This window comes from Python bivittatus, unplaced genomic scaffold (genome assembly GCF_059951505.1).
Source record: "Python bivittatus isolate LINGU-HERP-01145 unplaced genomic scaffold, Pbiv_v1 ctg000610_np1212, whole genome shotgun sequence".
NCBI classification, from domain to species: domain Eukaryota; kingdom Metazoa; phylum Chordata; class Lepidosauria; order Squamata; family Pythonidae; genus Python; species Python bivittatus.
In genome coordinates, this window is record NW_028277088.1 from 18,198,326 (window position 1) to 18,221,264 (window position 22,939).

Genomic DNA, 22,939 nt, shown 5'->3' on the forward strand with positions numbered 1-22,939 from the left:
GCTTGATTTCTTTTAGCAGATAAATGGGGGGGGGGAATCTAAATACTTACATCACAAGAAGTCAGCAGGTATATGTAAAAGTAATGATTTAATGACTGTAAGCAAGACAAAGGATAGAATTGTGCTTTTTTCCATTTTTTGCAGACTGGAGACAACGAAATACTTAGCTACAATATCCCTGTACAAACATGAAACAATAGGCATATAGGATAAACACCCTCACAAATGTGTAACTGATGAGTGAAGAACGGGCACACGCACACACCACACACACATTTTGACCAAAGCAAAGCACAAACTGAAAAGTATTGGAGATTCTTCAAGAGACTTACATTTTCAAGCCTTCCCTTCCCACCCACCCTCAAAAAACCTGATGCCTTCAGAAAATTATTTTGCAGAAAGGCTTCCTGGCAGCTCGTTGGAGAATATCAACGTACCTGTTAATCTTTAACCAAGTTAGTACTGTACCATATACATACATATATATTAAAACAAATTTCGATAAAAAGCCTTCATCTCCTCGATTTACTGATTTCTTTAGAAAGAATTAATGAAAAAGGTTCCTGCATATTTTATGGCTTCTTATATGCATTCCTGTGCTTTTTCTTTCTGGGGGAAAAAATGACCACAAACCCCTATCCTTTCCCTAATAAAACGAATGAAGACAAGTCTCTCCCACATTCCTCCATTTTTTCCAACACCTGCCCTCCCCCTCCCCTCCCCAGCATTAAAACAATTAATTACATTGAGTAAAAGTAAAAATCCTGGGAACCAGACAAGGCCCATGAAATCCTTTTGATATTGCCAATTGCTTCCGGGTTAACGGAGATGGAAACTCGCTCTCCCGCTTTCATGGCAAACGGCTCGTGGCTGCTTTAGCAGTGCCCACCCCCCACTCCACGAAGCATCTGCGAGGGTTGAGCCAGTGGGGGATTTAACCACCGTCATCAACACTGCGTGAAACACAATATTTTCTTTATAAATATATCATACAATACTGCTTCCTGTTTTGTCATATACCAATATGGCATTCTTCCACAAGCTCGCAATGCCATCAAAACCTTACAAAAAGAGCTTATCTTATTTTCTCTTTTCTTTAAACTAGCCAGTAAAAGAAATGGCAATACTCGCTTTTAGGCATACAAGTGTAAAACTGAACATGGGCTGCCCCTCTTCCCTCTTTTCTTCCATATCACTTCCCCTTTCCCTTCCTTTCTGGTCCTTCAATGGCTTCAGCGTTGCACAGAAAAGCTGTGGATGCAAACTACAAATCAAAATGGCTAATAAAGCAAATACGTTGTTATTCACAGTGGTGTGGCTACAAATACACATTGTTTTATGCATATTCAGTCTGGTGTTTATGCATCCCAAGGCGGAGAAGGAAAAAAAATCACTTGCTGAGATTCCCCAAAACAGCGGAACAGCGGTTCATAATCTGAGAGATATGTAGGAAATTAATCTGGATTTACAAAACTTGGGTCTCATTTGTGATAGCCATCCATTTTCAGACACTCTTGAGTCCAAATCAGGAAACAGATTGACGGTGGAAAGTCAAAAGAGTACTCCGGAAATATCTGGATTGGTATCTTTTGTTTGTTTTTCCATGTTGCTAGTCCTTAAGAAACACTTTGCTGTGGTGGTTGTTTAATCTAAAAAGGTCCATCCCTAGTCCACCCATTTAAAATCCAATCATTATTCCTCTTTTATTAACCGTCAGGCATAGACACGTGTGGAATTAGCAACTATAAAGCTTACTGGTGTGGCGCAATAGAGACCAACAGAGACCGAAGGGCAGAAAAAGAGCCATAACCTCGGCATCCAGTTTTGAGAGTCTGCATAAAGGAGTTTATGCAGGTCAGCCAGAAGAAGTCGCGGAGCAACCATTGATGGAAGCTTTCCGGGTTCTGTTGGTAAAGGAGGCATGGTGGTTACCGCTGGGGCTGCCGCTGGTTCCGTTCATAGTGCTGGAGATATGAGGGAACTGGGGGTGGGGAGACTGCACCGGAGTGCTGGGGCTGAGCACACAGGATGAAGTGGAAGGAGCGCCTCCCGCGGGGCTGCCGGCTTTTTCGCTGCCAGAGTCACTTTCCAGGTCCCCACTGTTGTGTAAGCCATCTCGCGGCTGGCCACCGATCTTCATTCTCTTGCAAGTGGGTCGCACACGGTACTTTAAAGGGAGGGGGCCGTTCTGCCAAAGAAAGCCAGAAGGGAACCCCTTGTCAGAGGGTTTATTTTGGTTTCCCACCCCTCTGGCCCAACTTGCCCAAGACTTGGAAGGCCTCTCGATGTATTTACCCTTCTCCAAGTGTAAATGTATGCTATGTCCATCAGCGTGTAGTAGTCCTTCAAAGGCTCTTCTTCATACATAACATCAATCTAATAAAAAAAGATGAAATTAAACTTCATTTAACATGGCATGGAAGTGGGAAAGACTACATAACTGCAGTGTGGTATCTACAATACTACGCTAATCTAAACATCACACATTTTAGCTGAAATTCAAAAATACATTGACTCAGTTGAGAAGACTTCTGCTTTTACATCCAAGGGCTTAGAATATAACAATTTGGAGAGACCCTTTGAAATCCAGTCCTGTGGGCCTTTTATCTAAAGATGCTGCTGCTTAATTCCAGAAGCAAAAGCAATTAACAGAGGCAATTCAATTGAGCAATCTTTAACATGAAAAAGACTTCAAACATTGTGCCCCCAAACTGTCTAAAACAAGCATTTATTACAAACTTCAGGGACAGGGCAACAGAAAATCTGACAGCACAGGAAAAATAGATCTTTGATCCTCCCTCTTTCTTAAGATATATTTTTTCCTTAATAATTAATTAGCATCCACATTTTTTCCACTTAGAAACTAGAGTTTAGTGTTAAGTTGCATAAAACACTATGACCAATTATTTTCAACACAATTAAAGTTTAAATCATGCCTTTTCCTAAAACTCTTTTATGAGAGTTCTTCCCCATCAATGTCCATAGGTCACAAGTACCTGAAAAGCATTGGGTATGTCCATTTTGCTCCGGAGAAACTTTCTCAAGTGCATTACAGTCATTGCTGCAGGACAGCGCAAGTATCTTTTGTCGTTGGCCTGGGAGGGGCATTTGGTTGAGACAATAATAGACAACATTCAAAATCTGATACTAAGGTTCATTCCAATACAGGAGATAGGAATAGATGGAACCATGGTTAAAACCACATGTATGAAATCTAAATTCTCACTGGTGATCCAAAATAACTGAGGTAATATGCAAAATACATGCTTATTTTTTTTCCAAGGATTTAATTAACACACAGCAAACTTTATTCTTAAAAATTACATATGCTAAGTAAGGGGAAGAATAGGAGGAAGTCCTCTAATACAAAAACAATAACTTGTTTTTATCAGCCTTTTAAATGTCCTTTAATTTTAATTACTAAGAAGGCATGTTCATTTTCTGTAGAATAGGTACCTCTGGTACTTAAGGAAATAAAAACAAATATGAATAGAGTTTATTTTCTGAATAAGGAATTAAAGTGTCAAGGAACCAACAATCTACTTACCTCCTCTTTGGCTTTCTCCTTCTCTTTGCTTCCTTTCCGTTCAACTCTAGAAAAAGGACATATACCATTATAACAAAGAAAAAGTCTATGAATGTACTGGCAAGGTACATTATTGCTTTTACCTATTTTGGTCAAAGAACTCAATGGACAAGCTTATTATCTCATCATCTGTTATAATCCTTTTGTCTTCATCTGCAACTTCTCCCCTGTCTTCATTAGAGCCATTGGCAGCTGCAAAGAAATTTTCACAGCAATTTACATTTTAAAATTCAAATCAGAAACAGTAAAAAAGCTTTAGTGATAAGGTGAATATATTACAACTAAGATTATTTCTGTAAACATATTTAAAATATTTGCATGGATAAAAACAATTTTTTATTTGCTTTGCATGACCACTGAAACGGTATATAAAATATTTTTACAACCTCAGCTTCTTCATAAAAAGGCAATTCTTTATAAAATCATGAACATTTTACCATCAGCAGATGGATGAGCAGCATAAAAATCTCTTCTTCTTTTCATTTCATCTGAGAGAAAACATATTTTTGTTACTCATCTCTTCCAGTTCAAAACATTTTATTACTGCGTTGGCTGTTTAATCTAACTGCTTACTTACTTTTGAAAAGACCTGGTACTAACTTGTACACAATGTCCTGGAGAGTTTTATCAGATCTGAAATATAAAATCCAAGACACTCAATTTAAAACAATGTTAACATTCACAACTTTCCAGAACCATAAACAGCTTGGCTGAGAATTTTTAATCAAAACTTTAACCAGATTTAAATTGTTTCATGTAAGTTTTAGATCTATTGCTATTAAGCTACCTGTTTTTTTGTTTTTTGTTTGCTTTGGTAGAAAGATATTAGATTAGACTGACACCATTGTAGAAATGTAGGTACTTAATAAAGAGATGTAATCATAAAAGAGCCAATGAAAGATGCAACTAAATAAGGAAGATTTCTGAAAATATAACTTTTGCATTTCTTTATCAATATTTTATATTGATAAAATTCAATACTGAAACAGATACAGGAAATTAATATGCACACTGACAATGAGGAGAACAAAACAGATTTTTAAGTGCAATTTGGACAGGGTAAGGAAGAAAAGAAGAAAGATAAAAGGAACAAAGATGGGCTTCTGATGTAGAAAAAGAAAAGTGACTGACTGAAATGTAAGACAGATACTTATGAAAACAGTATAGTTATGTGTTCTGAACTAACATAGTTTTTCAGATTTGCATTGGTAATGAGGTTGCATCCAAAGAAACTAACACTTGGAAAGTCACACTATGAAGTATTTAATTGTCTTTTTCCTACCTTATGTTCAAAAGAGGCCTAGTTTTGTGAACTTGGACATCACAAATGGGACAATACTTGCTGGTCTCCAAGTAGTGCACAATACAAGTCTTACAGACTACAAGGGGGGGAAATAAATAAATAAATAAATATACATAGAATTGTGCAGGAATAAGATTACAAAGCAGAATCAAGGCAAGGTCTTCAGCTGTTATTTCTAAACCTGGAGACCCTGAACAATGCTAGCTGTTTCTGGCCAAGAAAGGACCATATGGTCAAATTCTTGAAGGAGTGGTAAAATGAAGAAGGGCAACCAGGAAATCTATCAGTAAATATCCAGGTCTTGCAGAGCCACAGAAACAACCCTGCTCTGCCAGGATCAAGGCACAAGGAGGGCTGGCTGGCAGCTGCCCCCTTCCCTGATGAGAAGCAACCAAGCAGTACTTACAGGAGTGCAGGCACTCGATGATAGTGGTGGCATCAATGAAATACCCTCCGCAGATCACGCACATGAGATGGGGGTTGAGCTCGGTAATTTTGATGCGGGTGGTGCGGTGCATTTTGGCTCAATCCGAGGAAACTCTAAAAGAGACGCAAACAAAGAGGAGCGTTTTAAACACGCAGGGGAAACTGCGGAGGTGCGGCCCAACCCGATTCTTTCACTTCCCCGCGGCTAAAAGTGGCCTCCCCCTCGGGGAAAACAAACAATCCGGTTCAGGCGAGGAAGAAGGCGGCGCAGAGCCGCCGAGCCAAGAGCCTTGGCGCAAAGAAGCAGGCAGTGCAAGAGCGCCTTCGAGAGGGACTCCTTCCAGGGTGCTCTGCCCAGTGCCCACCTGCCCGTAGCCCAGCGCGGCGGTGCTCGGAAGAGGGCTTGCCTGGGGCGGGCGGAGGAGGCTCCTCGGGGCCCCTCTCCCGGGACAGGTCGCCCTCCCCCCATAGCGCTACCGGAAAACCGCAGATCCGGGCTGCGGAGGGGAGAACGGGGCAAGCGGGGGGGGGGGAGCGATCCCAGTGCAGACGCGGACGTTGCCCTGGGCATTTCCGGCGAGGAGAGGAGGGGTGGCGGCGGCCGTGGTTGAAGCGGCGGCGGCGGCGGAGAGGAAGGAAGAAGAAAGCAAGGGAGGGGTGGCTTGCTGGCTGGCGAGGTTGGGGCCCGCACCTCGGAACAAGGGCTCGCAGGCATTGACGAGGCGGGTCGAAGCAGGCGGGAGAAGATCAGGCCGGCCCCCCGGAACTGGACTCGGCTGCTAGCGCGTCGCCGCCGCCGCCAGCCCAAGAGACTCGGGACCGAGCCGCCTTCAGAACCGTTCTAGCAAGGGGGTTGCTATAGCAACTTACACTTATACTTGGCATCCTGCCACCGCCCGGAGCGCACCAGGGGGGAGGGGGCGGGGAGGGGCCAGGCTGGGAGGGGGTGGCTTCGGGAGGAAATGAGGGGGGGCGCAGGGAATAGGCGCGCTGGTTTAGAGGCTCGGCGCGGAAGAGAGCCGAGTCCCTGCCGGGGCAGAAGTTGGTGCCCCCGGGGTAGGGAGCAAGCCGGGAAAAGGAGAAGGTCGGGTTGGGGGTGCTGCTGGGGAAAGGAACCGGGGGCGTGGCCAGGGGTGGGACCCGGGAGAGGGATCCCGGTCGGGTGCTGCTGGTGGGGCCAAAATCCCCTCTCCGAGCAGTCCAGCTGGGAGGGGGGACGCGTCGCAGGGAGAGAAAACGAGGACGCCAAAAGCGGGGCTGGCGGTAGGAGGCCTCGAGGGCGGCCCGAGCCAGCACTGGGGTCGACGCCAGGCCGAAAGCAAGAGGCTCCTCCCGGGCCTTTCGGTTTCTCTCGGGGCCTCCATCCACGTCGGCCACGGACAAGAAAGTGGCCGCTGCTGCTTCTCCCTTCTTCCCTTCCCGGCTCCTGTCCGCCAGCGCGGCTCAGCAGTGCGGGATCTGAACTTGCTCTCCTCTTGCATCTCCAAGGCAGAGAGTTAAAAGTTGGACCCTCTCGGGCTGGTGGAGAATTTAGAGGGGCGCCAGCCTTTCCCACAGGCCGGGCCCGGATCCAGCAGAGTCCTCGCACACCCACCTCGGGGCTTGTGGGCATCCCGCTCTGGCAGCCTGAGCTTGCCCGGTCGCAGGTTCCGGGATGGCTGCAAATCTACCCGCGGCTCTCGGGCTGCAGCCGGGAAGGGAAGAGAGCAGAGCAAGTCTCCAAGCAAATCCTCACCCGGGGCACGTCGCTCCCGCCCCGGCTCGGTCGGCAAGGAAAAATTTACGGTGGGAGGGAAGGAGGTGGGGAGGTTACGCTCAGCTTAAGGAGCAGGTTACATTCCCGTAGCAGCGAAGCTATCCTTTTCACTCCGAACACAGCGCAATCGAACTCCGAACACACAAAATGCTCTGCCGCTTCCGAAAGAGCACTGAGTTCCTGCCCAATGTTCCCATGGGTGGGGGTGGGTCGGAGAGGAGGGGAGTATAACTGGGATCCCTCACAACAAAGCCAACTACCAACCTTCACTTGTTCTACGTGCCTCCTCCCAGGGTGGAAAAAGAGAGGGAAAGAAAAACAGGAGGAAAGATGCTACTGCTGCACGGAGGAAACTGCTATTTTTATCCTCCTTTGGGGGGGGAAAGCAAAAGATATACAAGTCTGGAGCAGAAGGGGCAGGAGAGATACGATAACCTTGGCCTTAGAGTTGGGTGTTGGCAGGGAAAACAGGAGCCCCGCGCCACGCCTCGCCTCGCCCGCTGGTTCCAGAGCATTCTTCAGGATATGAACAAAGGATATACTCCCCTTCCCAGCCATGCCTTTAGCAGAAGAAGAATTTCTTCAATTCTCTGCGGGGGATAATCGGAGTCCCTCTCACCACCGCCACAAAACACGTCTATTTTGTACAAACTAAGATGCAGTAGATCCAGGACGCCTTAGCCAAAAAGTAGAAGAGGCTGTGCAATTCAGTGAGCTTAAATTCTTCCCCAAGCAGTGAGGCACAGAGGAGGCAACTCAGTCCTTCAGAAGATACTAACACATGTTTCATTTCACGGAAACAGAGCCTCTGCCTAACTGGAAGAAAACTCAAATCAAGCGTGAAGCTTGGTTGGTCGAAGTACTTATTATTTATTGCCCAAGTTAGCCCCCTCCTCCAAGACCTCGTCGGAGGTATCGCTGAAACCTCGCTCCTTAAACCAACAATCGTGAATCAAGGCTAAGCGCCAGGGAAGGATGCCAGCAACTCCCATGCACGCATTTATATACACACATAAACAAAAAAGGCATCTCATTACCAAACGCACTAACTCGACCTAGGATGGAGTTGGGCTGCTATTCTTTCCTCTCCCCCCCCCCCAAAGTCCCCTATCTCCTTACAATGATGTTGTACCTTCCTGTAGTCAAGACACACTGACCTTTAACACCAGATATTGTATTTTATTTGCAGCCTCCCTCCCTCCCAGGCATGTATTCCACCGGGAAAACAAGGAATGATAAAACTTGTTATGACAGCCAGCTGAAGCTTGGAGGCCTAACATGGGTTACCTCAACTTGAAGAAAATTATGGGTAGTTAGGTGGATGGACGCTTTAGAAATTAACATGCGTTAGATGTCCTTTGAAGTGTCAAGGCTACCAAAAATAACTAAGTTTGCAGGGGCAGATATGCAATCTGGTCATCCATGCCTTGAATTTTCATTAGATGCCCCAGTTTTAAATTTCTCCCCTGAAGCATGAGGGACCCCCTCAAAACGTGTGGATCCATCGCGTCCCGGCAAAGAAAGAAATGGACTTGTACAGTATCACCAACCCACGTTCTCTCCAGCTAAACTCCTGCATCCAGCGATTGGACCTCTCCAGCTGGCCTCCTGCAAAGACAGGAGCCGATTCCTTTCTGGCTACATAAAAGTTGAACATGTTGGGTGGGGAGACTCAGCACCAGCCAACTACAGTACTAACAGATGGGTTCTGGAGAAATACACAACTACACAACCAGTCTCTCCCTACACTTCAAGGTTATATTTTTGGAATATCAAGAAGGACCAGTTGAAATAGAGAAGTACTAAAGTAGCGGGAGACTAACAAAAATGCAAGTGGGGGGCGGGCAGGGGAGGCTGTGACCACATGGCTAACTTTCCATTTGGGGAGAAAGTTTACTTGCAGGGAGAGAAGATGGGATTAGGTGCCCCTGACTTGTTTCCCACCAGGCATTAAGACAACTAAACAAGCTGAGCTGTAGCGGGGTCTACACCTTCAAGGGCAAGAGATTTTACACGAACCAAGTTTCCTACTCAGGCACCCGAGAGTCAGGAGCAAAGCCATCACATCTCGGCTAGTAACAAGATGTTTCAGTTAACCTTCCCTCACCCAGCTTGGAAGGATAGGATGTGTGTGGGGGGAGGCGAAATCCCGACTAAATAATAGAAAGCTGCAGTCGGAGAGCTTGCAAGTCCTATTAACTCAGCTCCCCCAATTCTCCGAAATCTGGACATGTTCCCTTCTTTGAGAATCACACACGCGGTAACTTCCCTCCTCAAAGGTACATTCCCAGCGTCAACCTCCGCTCTCCTCTCCTCCAAAGCCCGGGAGAAACATCAGCATTTTAAGCACAAATGCGAAAGGACACGCTGAAAGAGAACCGCCATCTTACCAAGCCATCTCACGCCACACAAGTGTTGGCCGAACTTAAGTTAATAACATTTCTCCGGGGGTCCCCAACGGCTCAGCGAACCCTCCAACAAGATCACAACCCCCCGTGGAACTCATCCCTATAAAATGGGAGCGCTAGGTGGCTTTTGAACCCCCCGCCGACCCGTTTGTTTCGTAGGCAATCGCCATCCCGTGACCCAGGCAGCTCAAGATTGCACGAAGTGTCCCTCTTCAATCGAAATCTGCCTATAAACAAAGAGGGCTGGACTCGAATGGCTAGTCGGAGCCGAAAATACAAATATCCTCCTCCGGGGCCGTGCATCCAGGAGGGCTCTACGACCGAGCTCAGGGGGAAAAGGAACGAAAATTTGCAAGCGTTGGTTGCGGAACGAAACCAAGTGCCCGGGCTGCTACTGGCGCCGCCGCCGCCGCCGCCGCCGGTCTCTAGGCGCGCGCGCGAGGAGCGAACTGTGTGCGTGTGCGTGTGGCTGGAGCCGAGACTGTCAGCGGTTTTCCCATACGGAGAGCTCGGGGACACCGAAGCTTCCCCTCGCAGCCTTCCAACCCCCGAAACCCGCCGCGAAGTCCCCACCGCCCTCCGGCCTCGGCTAGAAAGCGCGCCCCTGCATACCTACCCGCGGAAAGGCGCTGCCGGGGGACGACCGAAGCTGCCGGGAAAAGACAATGAAAGTTAAAAGTCGTTCAGCAGAAAATGAATGTGAGCCAAGCGGCCATCTTGAAACGAACTGCAGGCGCTGTCAGTTGCAATCAGCGTATTGCTGCCGCCGTCGCTGTTGCCGCCGCCGCCGCCGCCGCGCCGAGCTCCTTTTAGTTCCCCAAACAGCCGGGCGGCTCTCCTTCGGGCTCTCTCCGAGTCTGCTTGCCTTTCCCCTCCTCTTCCTTTCCGCGTCTCCTTTTCTCTCTCTTCTTTCTCTCTCCCCACCTCGCTCGCTCGCTCGCTCCCCCTCCCTCGCTCTTTAAAATGCGTAGCTCCAGTGCTGGGCTCTCAAAATCTTTCCAGCCCGTCTGCACTGCCACTCTTCCTCCTCCACCGCCAGCCCATTGTCTCTCCGTCTCCCGAGCCCTCCTCCCAGCTCCGTCTACCGGTTCCCTCCGCCCCGGTCTTGCTTTTTCCCTCTCCTGCCTCCGCGAGGGCTCTTTCTCTCCCCACTTTCCTCTCTGCAAAAATAAGAATAATAATCTGCAAATATTTGAATTAGATCAGAGTTGTTGTGGTGGAAGGAGCAGGCGGGGAGGTAGAGTAGTGGAGAAGCGAGTGGTGGTGGAGGTGGAGGGAACGCAGCGCTGAAGGCGCACAGTGGAAACTGACACCGTCCCCAAAATGGCTCAGAGTTCGCCCGCCCCGCCAGCGTCACGTGGGACTCCTCATTCCTTAAGGGTGGCCTGGGAATTAGTGTCGGTGTAGTCGGAGCCCGTCAGCCTCCCTGTGACCCAATCCCGCGACTCCGACGCCTCCTCCCCCCTCGTGCGCCGCCCTCCCCTTCCCCCTCTCCCTGCCCTCCGCCTGCTCTTCCGCCTCCCCCCTCCAGACACGCGCGCGCGCGCACACACACTTCGCTAGTCCTCCTTTTCTCCACGGCACTCACGCGGCTGCCTGTTCCACCTCCTCCCGCTCTTCCTCCCCCCCCCCGCGCACTCACTCACGCGCGTACAATGCCTTATTCCTTTCCTTCCCCCTTCCAGCTTGCACACCTACCCCGCGCTACGCACACGGTGCCCATTCCTCTCCCCCGATTTTACACGCCCTGTCACCTCACCCGAGCAACCCCTTTCTTTCTCGCTTAACGAGGACGCACAGAGATCTCCCTCTGCCCCCTTTCCTTGCCTTTTCCTACCTTGGACCAAAATCTACCCTTTCACACAAAAACGCTACCTTTCCCCCCTCTTCTTTTCAAGGCGCAATAAAGTGACGGCAACCACAGACAGACCTTTGGCTTCAGTCTCTCCACCCCGAGCCTTCGGTACTGGAGCCGCTCTGCTCCTTTCTCCTACTGCCTGCCTGCCTGCCCTTCGCGGCGCACGCACGCACACACACACACACTCACACACACCCGCTCGCGCGCCACACAAACACGCACACACACACATTCAGAAAGGTTGCCCACCATTTTAACAGTCAGTGTTGTGTGGCACCCCCGTTTCCACCTCAGCGCCTCTCCCCAGAGCTTCCCCCTTGCCCCCAGAACTATGATTCGCCCTCGCCCGGCTCTGAGATTCTTCTCCCACAACCCCGACCCAGGTCTAACATTCTTCCTCCACCTCCTCCTGGGCGCCTCAGTGTTAGGACACCTCAGAAATCTTAGAAAGGCGCTCCAGATGGTATTATGAAAGTTGGGGCTGGAAACCGTCAGCTGAAACCATCAGCCTCGAGCGTCATCTCGGCACTTCCACCTTCACTCCTTTCCGTTAGAGCGGATTTTCCCGCCTTGGCATCCGACCCGCGGCTTCCCAGGTGCGCGCGACTTCTTCAGCCCTGGCGCAGATCCCACTCCCTTCTGGCCCGGCTCAGCACGACGCCCCCCCTCCCCAAGTCCTTTACCTAGGCCAAGGTTTCCGAGTCCCTTTTTCCCTACTGAATCACAGTCCTCTCACGTGAAGGGGATTCACGCTGCTAAGGCAGAACCGAACTCCGTTCTCCATACAGCTCTCTTCTGGCGCTGCCCCAAAATGTCCGAGCCCTGTCTCGTTTTCCCTCAGGCATCTATTTTCTTTCCCCTTCCCTCGCATGCTGCACTTCACCTACTTCAGCCCCCTCCCCTCCTCTGTTTTTTGCCCCTTCTCAAAATGCCCCAGACAACTATTCCAGATTTTTCACCCCAATAAGGTCCTGCATTTTATTTCACCGCCTCAAAGAAGCTCAATGTCTTTTTATTTTTTCCCTTTCATTTGTTTGCTGTGTAGAAATCCTTTGCACAGTTTGCCTCACCCCCCATATCCACTACTTCCAAGCCCCCTCCAGCCCCCCTCCCCCCAAGATACCCTGCCACGCATTTTCTTGGTCAATTTCTTCCTGCCTTTGGACACGCCTTCTCACTTCCCGCCTTCCTTCAGTGTACAAATTCAACTCACCACAGGAGCGTTGCCACCTCATGTCTCGCCACAGCTGATGCTTGTAAGCTTAGGTGAGGATGGTCTTCCAGATTCCTCACCTCTCTCCACGTACCTTCACCAACTTCATCTCACATAATTCTCCCACTACACAGAGCCCCAGCCTTCCACACATTCTTTGTCACCCAGTTTTTTCATGCTCTTACATTTCCTTTTCTCTTTTTGCATAGTGGCAGAATCCCAAAGAGAGGCACCCATTTCCAGGGTGGTTAGTGGTAGCATATTCTACCTGGTCTTTTTTTCCTTTTGTGTCCAGAAGAACCAACTTGAAACTAGCATGCCTCAGATCTCCTCAGTGTCTTTTTGCTTCTGCCCAAGATTGAAGGACTATGTTGTTAACACTTCTTGAGAAGCAAGCAACCCTATGCTAAACACTCCCTTTCCTAAGTCTTTCCTTCATTTTGGGCAACACTTTACCTTGACAATTCTAGGGTGCCACCATTGGAACTGGCTGGAGTTCCAGACTGACTTAACATTTTCTTCCATCTTGGCAGGTTTTCCTGGGAAGCATGCTGTAGGGCTCTAGGCGGACAAACAGTGGAATGTTATTGTAGAAAGGGAGCTGGCATCAGAAAATGACCCCTTACAAAGAAACAGGCATCGGAGAGACCCTGGGCTTAATACACTTTTCTGCGAGATTTGCTATCAAACTCACTTCGAAGTTAATAACCTGCATTGTTCATCAGTGCCTGGCAAACACTGTCATCCTGCTGTATCCTGCTCTCAACCATTTATTGATATTAAACGTCTCCTCTCCAACCCACCCATCAAACGAGACTCAAATGAAGGAGGGCTTTTTACACTCTTCCCTGACAGTTTGATCCATATGTATGTGTTAGTTTTGATACAATATTGTCACTCAGATCCTGCCGAGATCGGGAGACTGAAGACAATGGTTAAAAAATATCCTTACAGTCCTCTCCAGGAAAATGATGGAAGGGGAAAGGAAATATTCCTGGAAAGCATTATTTCACAATGGCTTCAAACCTCCACTAGGAAAGGAAATCCAGATCTCGCTGTAGATTTCACAGTACAATTCTGTTCAATCCAAGACTTGACCAATTTTCACCTTCAGACCAGCACATTAGTGTCAAATGCTGCAGTTAGGGAAGCAGGTCCCACCACATTTATAGAACTGCCCTAACTTGTGTTTAGGTTTGGGGGAAAATGTCTTGAGAGGGAATGGCTTAGCACTGCCAATGGGATTTACATGTGTCCACTGAGGCTCCCTCTGACCACAACCATCGGCAGGAAAAGTCCTTCCCTAACATTCTTTCCTGACTTGTCACTCTCCCCCAAAAGTGTTGGAATTTCAACCTCCATCATTCCCAGCAAGCATACAGAAGACTGCTTATAAAACACAGCTGGAAGGCAACAAGTTATGGAAAGCTGCCTAACAAAATATGAACAAGAAAATGGAATGGTGGTAGTGAGCAAGATATTTAGTGAAACAGACTCCATTACCCCCAAACTATCTTACTGCTCCCAAATGACCCAAGATTAAAAAAAAATACATTTCTTACTCTGTGCTTCCCATTAATAATAATAATTTAAAAAATCCTATGTGAGGGAGTACAAAGTATGAAGACCTTCCTCTACTCTACTGCAGGTGTGGACAACCTGGTTCCTTCCAGGTGTTCTAGACTTTAAACTTTCCAGAGTGGTTAATGCACTGAGTTGAGAAAGTTTAGGTTAAGATATCTTGAAGGCATCAATTTCACTGTTTGCACACCCTCCAGGCTGTGAGGATGAGCTGATCATACTTTCCTCACCATGTATGAAGTAGTGGAACAACCCTGCAGTGGATGCCACAGATAATTCAAGATCCTTAAGCAGGCATTCATTGTGCTGTTTAAGAAGGTTGTGAATGAGAATCAAGCACCGGCTATTTAAACCTTTATATGGTAGAACTTTTTTTTTTAATATAACAGAATCAGAGCTAGGGTGCCGAGTTTCCCTCTTCCTATTTGCAAGCCATATTTTATGTAGGTAAGATGCCTCAAAGCATAGTTTGCACTACAGTGCAGAATTAGGACCAATGCATGAAGTGAGATTTTTCTAGTCTGACAGCACCACAGGTCAAGGATAAATTCCTTTGCCTCTGCATCCTTACAGATGACATTGGGATAATTCTCACAACCTTCTGTCTCCTCAGCTAGATTTCCCATCCTCTCCACATAGCAAAAAGCACTTAAAAGACGAAAGGAAAATGAGAACTCCAGTATTTGTGCACCCCACCCTCCAAATACACCAGACTGACATTGCTGCCCCTCTACCAGGATAGGTGTGTAATTACTAAGTTCAACCCATGTTGCAACCTGGGGATGAGGATAGGGTTTTTTATTTTGTTTTTTGAGCCATGGAGACAAGGCTGGTCATATTCTATTTATAGTCATTCAACTGTCACAATTCAGGACACTCCCAACTATTTTCTATTTACAGAAATGATTGAATATTTAATGAGTAAACCCAGGTTGAAGCAGATGAATGAATGGAAACTTTTCAACTTTTTGTGTAAATCACTTCAACATTAAAAAAAAGGGGGGGAGGGGGAACAGCAAGAACATGCCTTCACCAAAATGAGATGCAAGCAAGGTGATGACTTAATTACAATAGAATGACATTTAGATCCAGAGCTCTACAGCTCTTTAACCTGATTTTTGTTTGGTAGGAGTGGACATCTTGGAATGTTGGAGTGAAGAGCTGCTGAGAATCCAGTTCTGTTCCCATCCCCACCCATTATTATAGTCAGATAAGACACACAAACTAGATTCATGTTCACTTGTTTATTAGATGTTAAAGTAGAAAATGGGGAAATCAAAGATTTATTTCAAAAAAGGGCAAAACTGAACCACAGGCAGATATTTCAAAAGTATATAGCTATCTAAACAGATAATATATCACAGTTGTTTAACAAACTCAACAGTTTTTATTGCACACAAATCTTGTAATGTTATCTAGAAAGTAAAATTCCATTTCTGTTTGACCAAACATATATCAAAGTTCCATTAAATAAGAACCAGGAGAAAGATCATCATATAGTCAAGGAAAAAGCAAGCATTTTCTTTTTTTCTTCAATCCAGTTGATTGCCAAGTGTGTAATTATAGTTGAGTTGTCCTTTCTAGACTTTTAGCTGCATCTTTTAACTTTCCTACTAAATCCTAAAATATGAAATAAGAGTTTAAGAAAAGAAATATTTTGGTATAAATAACTAATTTTATGCATTATTAGAAGTTACCTTGTTTTCAAGCAAGATCAACATTTTATACAAAAAAATCCCAATGACGTAAGAATTTATTTTTCTGCCATTTGATATTTTTAGGAAAGCTACAGCCTTCTTCATTATTTTAATTAGAGTATATCATAAATGTTCTTAAAAGGAATATTGTGCTGATAACATTATCATGTATAAAAGTAATGAGTGGAGAAATAACTAATATAAAATTTAAGTTTTTCTTATTTGCCAAATAATACACAGAATATAATTCCTTACAGTTTAATCGAATGTAAAGAAGTAAACTAACCTAACAATTTTCTGAGCCTACAATCCTAAAGATATTTAATACATTCCATTGAAACATATGGAATTTTCAAAAAAATGATGTGTATATATACAATTTTGAAACAATATGAAATTGTAGACAGTTGCTTATTCCTTAGTTTCTCAAGTTTTGGTTAGTTTACTCCTTTTTTTTCTCATTAGTAAGTTTATTAGGTTTAATTAAGCCTATTCCTAATGCATAAGATTGCAACTTTAATATATATATTCTCAAATTAGTTGTTTCGATTTTGGTGTAAATTAGCTGTGGATAATGGGGGCTCAGCTGTCAATACATAGTGGTTTAAGTAAAGCCAAATAAGCCAAATTCCACGATCAGTACAAATTATACATTCAAGTATATAATGCAGAAAATGAGTTTTATCTCATGTAACACATATGAAAGAGCTTCCATCCATTCTGCCAAAAATAGTACTTTTGAAGTAGTGCAGACACTTATGTGAATCAACTTGAAATCTCATATTGGAAAAGTAGACAAGCTGGTAATTCTGTAGCATTTTATGTTTTAAAAGATGAGACATAGTGAAGCATTTTATATTCTTCTGGACTTTTGTAAAGTATGGTGCTACTTAATATCAGTACACAAAAGGGTAAGAAAAAATACCTGCAATTGCTCCATAGAACAACTAAAATTAATGTCCTGATGAGATCTTGAATCATTGTTCTAAAATAACAAAATCCCAAACATTAGTTGTTAATAAGTAACAAAAACTAAAGTAATAATAATCTACTAATATTTGAATTTTCTGGATGGATGTAATACCTCTACTCTTAAGGTCATCAGATAGGCAGGACGATAATTTTTATGAAGTTGATTAGTCTAAAGTGATAAGACAGAAAGAAAAAAATAAGTTTTGCAGATCAAAGTGCAAAAAACCCCCAATCCCTTTGATTTAAATTACCTTGATTTGATATTCCAGACGCCAACAAACATCAGTTATATGTAGTGGACATCTGCCTATACTGAAACATAATGAATATCTATTAGGCTAAGATATGCAGGACAGCATAACTGTTGCAAGATCTTATAGGTGAAATAGAAAAATAACAGCAATGTATTAATTGTGGGTTTTATGGAGCAAGTTACCTCACTTAGATAACTTGTGAAGAAGTTTATTATTTTCAAGATGCATTTGAAAGTTGGAATATTAATATAACTTCCCTTGACATACCTCCCCAATATGATTTCCAAGGTATCCTTATGTTTCTACAAAAAGGAAAAGAGCGAAAGTAGAGTGTGTCAGCTTCTGCAGATTATACAAAAATTAATGGAAGGAATTAAAAAAGATGAAATGTGCTTGAAAACCTGATATTCAGTGCAAAATTGTTCAATTCTTTCTCTGTCAAGTTTACAGTCTTCTAGATAGGTGCTAAAAAGAAAAGCAAGATATGTTACCAATAAATCTAATACAGGTCAAACACAATTTTTTAAAAGTTGAAGAGTTTTAGGATACCTTATAATAGATCTGTCAGCTTTTTGCTTTCCAGCTTCTATTATACAAGTGGTAGCTGCCGCGTGGCAGTATTTTAATATTGCTGGATCAATGTGTTCCAAATCTGGGTAATCTAAAAATAAATGAATGGTTCAAGATGACATATTTCAGGAGGATACATACATTGGTTTTCCCATGCAGGAAGACTAATCTCCATGCAATTATAGCAGCTGGGCAAACAGAAGGCTATCATATTGACAAGATTTACAGTTACAGTTCTAAACACAATGCTGAGGGAAGGACTTGTTTTCATAGATCTCCTTTTATAAGGATTTAAAATAATGTTGGGGAAATTTCAGCTTCCTTTCATCTCAAACATGAATAATTTCTCCAAGATCTGAAACATGATATCGGTTATTTCCAGCACCAAATTGATCTACATTTATCCCCAACAGCCAGAAAGCACCGTAGAAAGAAAGGAGCTCAGTCATTACCCCAGCAGAGACTCCTGTATTTTCCCTTTCCCACTCGCTATTATATGCCACCCATTCCTTGAACTACTGGCAAACACAGAATTTGGGGAGAAATCAGGTTGATGAATAATTGTCAATAGACATTTATATTTTCGGAAAATTGTGCTCTTCTAGTTCGGGAGGGAAGGGAGAAGAGTTAAAATCCTTTTTGCCAATTAAGGGGCAGACGTTCTCGGAGTCCAGAGAACCGTGTGAAACGATTTTTTCTGAGTGCTAGAGGGAGTTCAGTCTGTAATTTCGCTTTCCTTACAACAGTACTCGCAATACCATGTCACCTCTCTACCCCCCTTCCCAACTCAACTCCTCTGATTTTTCCTCTCCTTTCGCCGCGTCCCATTTAAGAAATCCGAACTGCTTTTCCAGAGTTGCAGTTCAAGCTAGCACCTATCGGAGGCCGCGCGTATCCAGCCCAAGCTCCCGCAGAGCCCTTCAGGCAAACGGCAAACGCGAGCCCTTCTTCTCCAGCGAGAGGCGGCCGGCCTACCCCCAACAAACCGCGCAGTTTGGCAAACAGCTGACGAAGCCCAATCGTCGGAGAATTTCAATTTGAAGCAGGGAAAAAAAAAAAAAAAGAGCCCAGAAACAAAAGCATCAACACAAATGAGCGGCGTTTTTGAGCCAGAAAATTAAGAACAATTTCTTTATTACAGCCACTGAGCAATTCGAAAGAATAATATCGCAGCATCACATGATCACAACAAAGCCTGCGGGATCCAGGTCCCAAACCCAACTCGGTGGCTTCCCCAAGGGCATTCACCCGCCTGCAGCTCTGACTTTTGCAAAAATCGCTTCCGACTGTCAGAGGGCTGAAAATGCCTCGCCGGGGCAGGAAGACTGAAAACAAAACGGTGGAAATCAGCCGACCACGGCCGTCAGGGAGGCGGAGGAAACCGCCGCCAAAAGGCACCTTCTCTCTTTCTCGCTCTGCTCTCGGGAGGGAGAAAGAGAGAGGCTTTACCTTCGCTTTTAGGCCACAAACAAGCGAGAGGCACCCTCGAATTTCTGCAAGGAAATGACAACCGCAGGGAAATGGAGGAGAGCAGCGGAGAGAGCAAAACCCCGACAGAAACAAAGGGAGGGAGAGCGCGGCACAGCGCGGGGGAGACTTCCTGCGCTTGACGGGAAGCGGCCGTGGGCGCTGCCGCGAAGCGTCCAGGCAGCCGAGCGCCGGGACTGGCCGAAGAGGGGCGACCCTCCGCGCCGCGCCGCCGCGCTCCCCTCGCCCGGCGCCCAGCTCCCCTCGCTGCCGGCGGGCGGGGGCTCGCGCTCGGGGCCCAGCACTCACCGAAGGCGGCCTGCTCGGCCTGGCCGCGGAGCAAGCTCCGGAAAGCGGCCTGGAGCAGAGCCCCGAAGGCTCGGGGCGAGAAGCAGCCCGGGTCAGCCAGGATCTGCAAGCCGCCCTGCACGGGCTCCGAGAGCTCCATTGTGAGCCGCGCTATGACCTTCGACACGCCGCCCACGTGATAGCCGCGCTCAGCTGATCCTGCAGCCGAGGGAGCGCCGCGGCAGTGGCGGCGGCTGTTCGCTGCAGAGCGGGGTGGGTGGCTGCGGCTCCGCTTCCTCGCTCTGGGCTCCGTCGCCTCAACCCCGAGCCCCTTCCCTGCGATCAGACCTTCCAGCTGCCATTAAGCCTCCCGGTAGTCTTGCATTTCCTATCTCAAATGCAAGGTCAGCCATCTTCCTTTTCTTCTCGGCGCAAAAGACCTCCCCGACTACAGATCTTCCATTTGAACCTTTTAAAGGATCGTGGTGGCGATGATGTAGATGAGGAGGATCGAAACTCCAGTTTCGGTTCTTTTATGGAGTCGGCCCGGGAAATGATTCAAACGGCGTGGCTCAGAGTGGTTAGTTCTGAACGCTCAGTAAGTTGCTCCAGGCACGTAATAAGCCTTTTGTTTTTCGTTCTGCCACTCTGGAGCTGAGTCTATGCTTTAGTTTCCCTAAAACGACAGGCAAATGACTTTAAATATTCGGAACGGTAGAAAATATCCTAGACGTCTGAAGACATTGCAACATTAAAAATGGTAATAGTGTCATTAACTGCCTCTCTTCATTTCCCCTGCGTCTGGCTGTAGTTATTTACATAATATTTCTTTCTTTTGTTCTGCTGGCACAGGGTCATAACCTACAAATAAATGACCATCTTTCCTTGTTTTATTTTCTCTGAATAATACAAATATTTTTTTGCTATCATTTCATAATCAATTACAGAGTTTGAAAATTAGTTTATACAGAGCAATTCTTAAAAGCAAAGGGCAAGGCACTCTTGCATACAGTTCTTGTTGAGTTCACTCACTCATAGTCCATTATGAAAATGAAACTTTAGTTTACCGAATTGATTTTTTTAAAATAAAGGTATTATTCTATGATTATGTCCTGTTTCATATTTTGTATTTAGGTTTATAGAGAAAGTTAATATAATTCATATAATCTTGCTTCAAATATATCAGTGGACTTATCTGTGTAAGAAGTGTGCTTGGGAGCCAGGATATTAAGATTTATGTTCAAATCAAATAAAAAATATCTACAGCTTATGGAACTGTACTCCTAGCTAAACGCTTATGGCCAATTTAGTTGAGTTAGCTTCAGCATATAGTTCTGAAAATATTCAGGTAGGTTGACAGTTATATGTTTTATTATTTTTTATGAACCATCTTGAGCACTTGCAAAGATGGTTAATAAAATATTGTAATTATAAAAATAAAGATGTTACAAGATATTAAAAATCAAATTATGAGGCAGATTCAAGAGAGACTATTATCTGTTACTTGCTAGAGTTTGAGTGACTGAATGGTGGACTGCTAACACCCACAATTCCACTTAAGTTGTTTCTGTACATTTCAAACTGGATTTTATAAGTGATTTATAATTTTTCTTATTTATAGGACTATTCAGTTTAGGATCTGTTGGCTTTTCAGCATTTAGCTAACCCTGAAAAGCTAAAGCAGGGTTGGCTCTGATTAATATTGGATGAGTGGCCACCAGGAAATTCCTCAACTGTAGGCTTTACTAGGAAGTGAAAAGAAGATGGCGGTGACAAAGCATCTCCAAGAAAACTACGCTGACATGTCCATGACGGAATTTGAGTTGAAGGAGACATTTGTTGTTGTCCTAAACAACTAAATTAATTTGGTAGCAGCCTATCAATGAAAAATCAATTGAGTTGTAAATAGACATATGTTCTTGTAGACATGTGAATTCAGCATTGTTTGTTTTTTCTCTTATACAAAACCCAGATATCTGATATTTGTTTGTTTGTTTCTATGTATTTATAGTAGTCCTGTGTATAAACAGGTGGCATCAGCACTGAATAAATGTTGCTACACAAAATAATTCAGGCTGCTTTGGGGAGTCAATCCTGTTGAACCTAGTGAAACTTCTATGTACTTAATTCAGTGATAACTGTTCCATTCATTCTGAAGGGATTCCACCATTATTAGGATGTTCCCATGGCAACAGGTAACTCATTTTGTGTTTGTGTTTCACATCCTAATGTAGCTGTGGTTGATGTGCCTTTCGAATTGACAGTGATGTACGAACAACATATACACTCTTAGGTATACTTGCCAATTCCCATCATAAATGAATCACAAATCACCATGCTTTTCAGCATATTGCTGAAGCAAAGTTTCCTTTAGATCTGTTTGTTTAAGTTCCTTGGGTCTGAAGACCTTTCATTCTATTTGCATTAACCTATTTTAGCAATATTGTGACTAGTCTCTAGAATGCATACTGTCTCTTCTGTTTCACAATACTGCTGTGCCTACAAAAGGAAAACCACAAGGACGTCTTGAAAAAGCTTACATTATGACTACCACATGGAAATCCCCATAACAAAATATTTAATGCTACTTTGAAAACTTAATAAGACTGTTACACATCCTAACATTCTCTTAGATGAGCCTAAGGGGGAAAAAAATAGATAATGGCTGCATTTACTTATTCTTTAAAATTAACTATCAGTTCGCAGCTTTTTTTCCTCTAGGTTATTATAAAAGAAAGTCCATGAGTTTTACTGAAAATATTGTATGCGTGAGCTGATTAAACAGTATGGCTGATACTTAGGAGCACGTATCTGGAATTTTTAAAATGACTGTTTTGATTTTTGTGTAATTAACAGGGAATTAATAAAGACAGTAAATGAGTAAATATGGTCTGGCTTTCTAAGCATAAATAGTGGTGGGGATTTTTTGTATTCAATTTCAGATTATTTCAATTTTGTTCATCTCCAAGGGGTACTTGTATGGAAGTTTTGGTAATTGGCACTGCTTAAACAAGATTAATTGGTTAAAAGAGAACTTATCAGTCAGCGACAATTCTTGATATCCTTGTTTGTTAGATACTGTACTGAATTGGGCTTTTGGTTCTTTTTGCACTTAGAGAAAAAGAGGATCTATACAGCTTAATTCTCAAACAGATTTATGAGTCATTGGAAGGTGATTCCATTAAACTTTTAGCCCACTGACTTAGTAATTTCAGTTATACATACATAGCATTGCCTTAAAATGTATTCTGGGATCAAAACGCAATACACAAAAAACTTTAAAACTTTAAAACTCTAAAAACTTGTCTTTTTCACTCAAGGATTCATTTTTCTCACAGTATTAATATGCATTTAGAAGTCAGGAACTTCTTAAGTATTTTCTTGAGTGTTGTGGTTGTAAGGAAAATAAAATCCACTATGAGATAGCATGCCTTATAAACCACTTTTATAGTCTTTTTATTATTGGGGAGGAGACTGCAATTTTTAATGTACACACAGGTACATGATAATAATTGTATGATTTGTAATTATAGTTCATTGATAGTATGCAAACAGTGTGA

At 44.5% G+C, this 22,939-nt stretch overlaps 2 protein-coding genes across 2 annotated transcripts; both read right to left on the reverse strand.

Moving 5' to 3' along the window:
- Positions 1 to 69: 69 nt before the first annotated feature.
- BMI1 (BMI1 proto-oncogene, polycomb ring finger) lies at positions 70 to 10,875 on the reverse strand. Its single transcript, XM_088150377.1, has 10 exons — positions 10,096 to 10,875; positions 5,296 to 5,429; positions 4,869 to 4,965; positions 4,164 to 4,219; positions 4,024 to 4,074; positions 3,670 to 3,778; positions 3,548 to 3,593; positions 2,997 to 3,095; positions 2,296 to 2,376; positions 70 to 2,188 (listed from the first exon to the last, which is right to left on the reverse strand). The coding sequence occupies exons 2-10, from the start codon at positions 5,405 to 5,407 to the stop codon at positions 1,856 to 1,858; spliced, it is 984 nt and encodes a 327-aa protein (XP_088006503.1). The 5' UTR covers positions 5,408 to 5,429; positions 10,096 to 10,875; the 3' UTR covers positions 70 to 1,855.
- A 4,485-nt stretch (positions 10,876 to 15,360) lies between these two features.
- Positions 15,361 to 19,674, reverse strand: COMMD3 (COMM domain containing 3). The gene is made up of 8 exons (XM_088150378.1): positions 19,401 to 19,674; positions 17,604 to 17,715; positions 17,456 to 17,519; positions 17,322 to 17,356; positions 17,052 to 17,112; positions 16,913 to 16,969; positions 16,754 to 16,813; positions 15,361 to 15,751 (listed from the first exon to the last, which is right to left on the reverse strand). Exons 1-8 carry the CDS (start codon positions 19,537 to 19,539, stop codon positions 15,692 to 15,694), a joined length of 588 nt encoding a protein of 195 aa, XP_088006504.1. The 5' UTR covers positions 19,540 to 19,674; the 3' UTR covers positions 15,361 to 15,691.
- Between the last annotated feature and the right edge of the window lie 3,265 nt (positions 19,675 to 22,939).